This window comes from Actinia tenebrosa, unplaced genomic scaffold, assembly GCF_029948245.1.
Source record: "Actinia tenebrosa isolate PJP-AT-01 unplaced genomic scaffold, QUT_ActTen_1.0 PGA_scaffold3__52_contigs__length_22856419, whole genome shotgun sequence".
Classification (NCBI taxonomy): domain Eukaryota; kingdom Metazoa; phylum Cnidaria; class Anthozoa; order Actiniaria; family Actiniidae; genus Actinia; species Actinia tenebrosa.
The window spans coordinates 310,493-318,273 of NW_028292580.1; the positions used below are offsets into that span (position 1 = coordinate 310,493).

At 36.6% G+C, this 7,781-nt stretch overlaps 2 protein-coding genes across 2 annotated transcripts; one reads left to right on the plus strand and one right to left on the minus strand.

Annotated features, from left to right (window-relative positions):
- The first annotated feature begins 2,054 nt into the window (after positions 1-2,054).
- Positions 2,055-3,500, plus strand: LOC148907508 (uncharacterized). The gene has a single exon (XM_089035269.1). The coding sequence runs from the start codon at positions 2,055-2,057 to the stop codon at positions 3,498-3,500; it is 1,446 nt and encodes a 481-aa protein (XP_088891395.1).
- A 902-nt stretch (positions 3,501-4,402) lies between these two features.
- LOC148907509 (uncharacterized) lies at positions 4,403-6,618 on the minus strand. The gene is made up of 2 exons (XM_089035270.1): positions 6,463-6,618; positions 4,403-6,184 (listed from the first exon to the last, which is right to left on the minus strand). The coding sequence occupies exons 1-2, from the start codon at positions 6,616-6,618 to the stop codon at positions 4,403-4,405; spliced, it is 1,938 nt and encodes a 645-aa protein (XP_088891396.1).
- Positions 6,619-7,781: the final 1,163 nt, after the last annotated feature.

Consider the following 7,781-nt stretch of genomic DNA (forward strand, 5'->3'; position numbering starts at 1 on the left):
AAAAGTATCACAAGCATAATATGTCACTGACTTTTAAGTTAGTTGTTGGCTCCTAAAAGAGCAGTGTTTTTTTTGCCACTAGTTTAGTAGGCTGATGCTCGGCCTTCCCGCTCGATAACTTTTGGCACAACTTTGTTTAGGTGACCAATGTACCGTTGGCATTTTTCTGGCATCACTGTCTTCCAAAACTGTTGGATGCCTGACAGAATCTCTTCCTTGTTCTTAGGCTTGACATCCTTCCAAAGAAAGTGTTTCATTTCATGCCATAGCATTTCTATTGGGTTTATGTCAGGGCTTTCAGCAGGATTGCACCAATGATTTATATTGTTATCCGCTATGAATTGCATCGCTAATTTGCCTAAAATCAAACAATTACAGAAACCCAATTATATAAATTTATTATTAAAATCCGAGATTAAGGATCAGTGTATACCACAATCGACATTTTCTTACTTTTATGTTTGGGATCATTATCCTGTTGAAATCGATGACCATCAGGAAATTGCTCTTTAATAAATGGCAGTAGGCTGTCACGGAGAATGTTCTCTGTAAAGAAGACCTTTTCCTTTATGCCGGTAAAAGTTAGTATGGGTGAAGCTCCCCGCTTAGAAATGGCTGCCCAAAATTCATTGACATGTTTCCTTTGTCCAAGAGCTTGACGAATTTGACATTGAATTTGAATTTGACAAAATATTCGTATCAAATCACTCGCGGGTCGAGTAATGAAAGCCCCTTTGTTCAAAAATCACTCAATAGCAATTACTTAATCAGTTGAGGTATTTGGGAATGGAAATTTTGTAGGTGTCATAAATTTGACTAGGAAAACCATTGCCAATAACGACTACCACTTGTTTCACGATAAGGTCTGGACTAATGATATAGCATTTCAGTATAATTACCCACAATAATTTCCATCTCTGATTAACACATAAATCGAAGTGTCCATGTTTTTCCTATTTTTTACATGTTTATATGAATATCTTTATCCATTATTTTTCTCAAAATATGTTACCGATATACCCTTGTAGCATATGGCTTTTTTTGAGCTTTCTTCATCACAGCTTTCACTAAATCAAAGACTTCCTCTCGTAATACGAATCTCGATTTTACGTACCATCCGCCAATATGGCGTTCTCCTATATGGGCTTTCGATTCCTTGTTGAATGCTACGAATACTACCGCACTCAATTCTTTCTTTAAGCTCATTATTACGCGGACGCTTTTAAGCATCAAAGTTTGTATTAAAATACGCCCCAGACACAGAAAAGACAAATATTAATGTTTATCTTTTTTCACTTGAAAAGAGCAAAATTAATATAACAGTGAAAATCAAGATGTACGAATGTATGATGAATCAGACAAATTCTCAAATATAGGGATCCCTGACTCACTACAGAATTGAGATATCTCACTGTGCATTGATGGAGATATCTAGCAGATGGAGCAAGGATATTGTGTCCCACAGATTCCATTATTTGGCAATCCTTGTCACTACAAAGTGCAAAATAGAATATAAATGATTTCTTCCAAAAAGTAACATGAGAAGATAAATTTCGTATCTCCAAGCGCCCATGTAATATTCTGTTTATTGTATAATTATCAATGAAAGTATGTTTTGTCTTTTTCAGGCAATTCTTTTCGTGTATTTTTGAATAGCCATCGCAATGGAGTTATTTTCACATGTGAAAATAACGTTATTTTCACGTGTGAAGATATCAATTTTTCGAAATAAAGAAAAATAGATATTTTATTGGTAATTATATAATAATTGTTTTTGGAACACGCAGGTTAGAAGATTATACACCCTATGCAAAAAGAAGAGGACTGGAGACGAGTCAAACATGAAAGCGAGGTCCTAAAGGCCTCATTTCAAGAAGAGTGTATATGTATATTGAAGTGTGTTTTTTACTAGAGTTTTTTACTGAAATTTATCGTCTTAACTACAGTTTACAATGCCAACACATTGCTGTGTTCCTCTCTGTACCCAAAAGGGTTACAAGGATAAACAGACAGGGAAGAAAATATCGTTTTTTTGCTTTCCAAAAGATAAAAATATGAGGCGCCGGTGGATTCACGCGATTCGTCGTGACGAGAACAAGGATTTCAAGATCATTGATACAACCAAAGTGTGCTCTCGCCACTTTGAAGCCACAGAAATGAAGATATCACTCACAGGCATAGTTCCAGACGTAGTTCCCTCCAAGCTTGCGTTTTCTGTGCCTTCTACTAAAAGAAAAGCACCCACTTTGAGATCTGCACCGACAAATACTAAAGTCACGAAATACGAGCAAAGTGACAATGAGGTTGACGAGTCATCTACAATCGATGCTGTAGTTTATAGTCCAGAAGAAAACGAAGAAACCTTAAAAGAAACTATATCTGAACTTAAAAACAAACTCGAGGAAGCTCAAGCGCGGATTGATACTCTCGAACGTGAGAATGCAAACCTACGAGACCTGCGATCTAAAGTGTCAACATTAGAAAGTCGGTACCAAACATCACAATCAAGAGTCTTTACTGTTGAACACTTTACTTCAGATGAAGACATTTCTTACTACACTGGATTCCCTAACTATCAGACATTTCTTGCCGTTTATAATTTCCTTGATCCAGGCGAGAGATGCGAAAACATTAATTACGGCACAATCAACAAAACCGTACCAGATGATTTCTATGATAAAGCAGGAGAGGATGAAGACAGTGATGAGGATCTCTATGACTTGAAAAAGCCTCGAAAACGTGGAAGATCAAGGGCACTAAAGCCGATTGAAGAGTATTTTCTCAGTCTCTGCAGACTAAGGAGAGGATTTTGTGAAAAACATCTGGGCCATTTATATGGTATTTCACAGTCCACTCTGAGCAGAATTCTTACACCATGGTTTAATTTCATGTACCTCAAGTTTGCCCAAGTGTGCATCTGGCCTTTGAGGGAAAAAGTGGATGATACTATGCCTGAAATCTTCAAAGAAAAATATCCATCAACTCGTGTGATCATAGACTGTACTGAGATCAGGTGCCAAATGCCCAGTAGTCTCCTTCTTAACAGTGAGCTTTTTAGCTCATATAAAAACCATGTTACTTTGAAAACCCTGGTAGGCATTGCCCCTAGTGGAGCTATCACATTTATTAGCCAACTCTACACTGGGAACATCTCAGACAAGGTAATTGTGGCACGAAGTGGTCTACTAGATCTAGAGTTTAATAATAAAGATTCAATAATGGCCGACAAGGGATTTACTATTGATGATCTGTTGCCTCTGGGAGTGACAACAAATATCCCTCCCTTCCTCGGAGACAATGCACAGATGTCTGGGAATGATGTCATAAACACACAGCAAATTGCAAGTGTTCGCATACATATAGAGCGTGCTATCAACAAAATCAAAAACTTTCATGTCTGGGATTCTGTAGTGCCACTGAGTTTATTCGGTGTTGTGAATCAAATGTGGACTATTTCTGCATTTTTATGTAATATGCAAGATCCCATAATTTCTGAATGAAACTTTGAATTAGGATATTGGGAACCGGATGTTGTATACATTATTTCCTGATAGAGTAATATTTGATACGAGCCTTCAGGCAATTTTCAAACATTTTGACTCTCTAGCATATATGACAAAAAGCAGAGGTCCCATCACTCTAACTTTGTTGCAAGGTGGACGTAAAAGAACCGCTGAGGCCATAAACAATATTCTTTGCCGTGACCACCCTCAGTGTCTAGCTCGAATACTGACTACTTCTTCAGACTAGGGACCTCATTCAGTTAAGGTAAAAAACTATGTATGGGTATCCCTGCCTCAGATTGATGGCAAACTCAATAAACTAAATTAAAAAAATAAAATAAAAAATATATTTATTACAGTTAACAAAATTAAAGTTATTTCAATTTATTTATTAAAGTAATTTACTTGTATGATTGCAAAAGCAATAATCATAATGTAATCAATAATATAATCAATAATCAATGGAAGTCAATTGAGAGCAATCCAAAAATATCTTCTTATATAACCTATCTTGTTATAACTTCATTATTGGTCAAGTCAAGAACCTGCCAACAATCCAGCACACAGAATAAAATGCAAATTACCAGTCAGCAAATAAGGCAAATATGGGCTCATCTTTTATAAATGCCTATTTATTTGTTATATATAACACCATAAATGCAAACATTTTCTGGATGTATGTCAAAACAAAATATTTACTCAACATTTTATAATATTTACTGGTATTTTATTGGTGATACACAGTGAATGTTTAGTGACTATTAAACAGTCTGATAATGAATAATTTTTTTTTCCTACTCCCATTTCAAAGATATAATATAAATTTCTCAAATAGACAGTATTAATACATAAAATTGGTTTACATGATATTGACATGAACATTCATATAATTTCATACTTTAATATTGCCTATTTGCAGAAAAATGGGAAGAACCATGGACTAAAAAGTGCTTAAAATAGTATAACTTTAACTTCTCAGATAAGGTATTCCAAAACTCTCGGTCAAAGACAATTCTTTCGATGCTCATACCCATACTGGTATAAATGATGAAATCACACCAGTGAGCCCTTGTGGCTGCAAGCTGTCCTTGGACTTGGTAAAAGTATGCATGATTCTTCTTGAGCTTTGGCATATCTTGGACTTTTTCTGCAAAGAACCCTAGATCAGTGTAGGCATCAAGTGGAGTGACATTGAATTTTGTTAGCGGACATTTTACCTCTACTAAACCAAATGGCCTTTCACATCCACTATCAATGACTTTGCCATCAGGTGATGCAGCCAAAAATGGGGAGCCCTTCAAAACAACCAAACCACATTTGTGCACTGAAACTGGTCTTCTTGTTGAGAACATGTAACTCTCATATTGCTGCAATGCAACTGGCTCATACTTTTTGCCATGTTCTGTGTACCTTGAAGTGAATAGCTTAGGATTAATAAGATTTCCAACTAAAGTCTCATGATTCCTTTGTCCGATAGCAATGGTTTTGAAATTAGATGAAGTCAGTCTGAATTTTCTTTCTTCTTTCCATTCTTTGCATTCTGATTGCTCTCTTGTTTTATGTTCCATGTTTCTGATTTTTTGTTCATCAACAATTATGTGATTCATCAAAGATTTCTGATCATCATCCAATGATGCCATGTTATCTATTGCAAAATCATCAGTATCTTGGAGGGGAAATGGGGGGTAAGTTGTGAGATTGTTGTTATAGTTCACTCGAGGCACAGTATCTATACTACAAAAAACTTGGAAATTTGATTCTGTGAAACCAAGGTGATAGGCACCATATGATCCCTTGGGGGATTTTCCAAATCGTGTATTTACACATTCTAAACCAGCAGAACTAGCAACTTGACAAAATCCAAACTTTGGGTTTATTTTGACTAGTTCTTCTTTTAATCTGCATTCAGCAGCCACTTGAGACTTGTAAGTTTTTCTTGATTCATATAACTGACACTTGACTCCTTCTGATGAATCTGTGAGGCCCAGCTTAGTTTTCTTAACAATTACCTCCATTACAGGCTGTGCTTTTATTTTGTCACTCCTCCCAGTCCTGTGCCACATTTGTAGGGTTGATGTGCACGTTACTTTAGGATGCATGTCTTCTTCCTGACTCAGTTGCTTGATGTCTTTACAGTCATAAATGCTAAATTTACATAGTTTTATCATAAGTCCTAAGACATGATTGCAAAACCCTGTTTTTCCTGCAACACAGCTACAAACAGCATGTTTAACACTTTCAGTCAATATACACAAAGCAATTTTCAGTTCATGTAGGGGTTCATTTTTCTTAAAACTGTGATGGCACATATACTTGAAGTAAAAGCAGTCTTCATCACTTGCAGCATTTAGTTCCTTTAAATATTCGTCTTCTAAAAACGTTTTGGCTTTTCTATGGCTCGTTGGGACATTGTGACTTTTGCTTATTGATCCCAAAATCTTTCCTGAGTGAGCCACATGCACATTCATCTCAGCTCTTGTAAATAAAGGCATTCGTTTTAGACACGAAGACCATCCCGTTGTTGGGTAAACAATACTAGATTTCGCCGCGGCTTGCTGTACTTGTTGTTCATGACTGTTACAAACGTTTTCTAGTCTGGCTCTTCTTTTCGTGTATATTTGTTGAGGATTAGGGTCAATAATATTTTTATCTTGACCTATATCGATATACTCTTGAACTCTAGGGAAATTCAAAAAGTAGTTTAGAATAGGAGGACAACAATATTTATAATATTTTCACACTTAAGTTATCGGTTCGCACACACGAAAAAATAACTTCGCGAACTTCGAATTTGTGGAATACTACATTTCTGAGTGCTCCAGCAGCCGTACATACTAATTTTAAATCAACTTTCATTCATCAAATTATAAAATTATGCATAATAGTTGTTTTTAGACGATATTATTTTTTTGACAGGTACCGGTTGTACGATAAATGCGCGAGAAGCGATTCTCACCTCTTTCACCAATTGAGCTTTCGTTTTTAAGCCTTTGCCTCGATCTCCTCTACATGTAAGCCAAAATCGTAGTTCATCTGTCTTGAGAGTTGAAGGATTTCGGCCTAAAAGCGAAGCGCCCGGTATATCTTCTTCAGAAAGTTTAGTTGAAGTATCCATTATTACTCAAAACAACGAAGGAAAATCCCGCAAAGGCCTGTAGGACCTCGCTTCCATGCTGCTCGTCACCAGTCTTCCTCATTTTGCATAGGGTGTATACATTTAGGGACCGGTCATTATTTAAGTCTGGGGGGGGGGGGGGGGTGGAGGAGAAATTGTCAGTGACGCAAAACATTTCAAGGCCCCCCCTTTGAACGCATCCAAGTTTATCGAATACCCCCCATGGGTTGCAGTAAAAAATTTAAAAAATTTCCCTAAAAGTCATTTTCAAATTTCAAGACCCCCCATTTTTCACTAGCAAAAATTTCAGGCCCCCCCAATTTCTCCTCCACCCCACCCCCCTCCAACTTAAATAATGACCGGTCCCTTAGCCCATGAGGATTTTTTTTACTGACATTTATTTTCTAGTATTATAATGGTTTCAAACTTTATCTTATACTATGTTGCAGTTATACAATAAATAAAATACATGTTTAAAGGAGACGGAAGAAATAACTTTGAGGAAGAAGATCAAGTGTTTTGGGATGACAAGTCGGACAGTGAATCTGACCATGAAGAGATAAGAGGAAATGAAAGAAGGAGATTGGTTGAAACTTTGGATATTGATATCGAAGACCTAGAAAGAGATTTTGAACAATCTAGTGCAGAAATAAGTGTTGCCGTTGAAGCAAGTTTCTGAGTGACCCTTATTAACTGGATTGCCTTGTTTGTGTGCTTTTGGTCTGCATACTTTTCTGTACCAGACAGAGGCATTGATATTCTACTCGCCTTTTTTAAAGCGATTTTTCAGGTTTTGTGTGAGCTTACGCCAATCATTTTCCCAACCGCAGTATTGGTTTTCCTTGAAAAATTATCTTTCTTTTAAAAAGAAGCATTCAAAGTATGTTGTTTGTCCGAAATGTGACACCCTACACCGTTTTCAAGACTGCATTACAACAAGATTCGGGCGTGTCATTGCTAAACCATGTTCTCACATTGCTTTTCCGAATCACCGTCAATTGTTTTGCCGCACACCTTGTGGAGCGGAATTGTTTAAGGAAATTCGTTTGAAAAATGGACAGACGAAATTGTACCCACATAAAGTTTATTGTTATGAAAGCATCAGAGAGACTCTAACTCACTTTATTAAGCGACCAGACTTTGTACAAAGATGTGAGATGTGG

Excerpts from the sequence above, each read along its gene's own strand:
- LOC148907508 (XM_089035269.1), top strand. The coding sequence starts at position 2,055 with ATGAGGCGCCGGTGGATTCACGCGATTCGTCGTGACGAGAACAAGGAT.
- LOC148907509 (XM_089035270.1), bottom strand. The coding sequence starts at position 6,618 with ATGGATACTTCAACTAAACTTTCTGAAGAAGATATACCGGGCGCTTCG. Across the intron at positions 6,185-6,462 it reads CGAAAGCTCAATTGGTGAAA|AGAGTTCAAGAGTATATCGA; the intron begins GAGGTGAGAATC and ends TTGAATTTCCCT.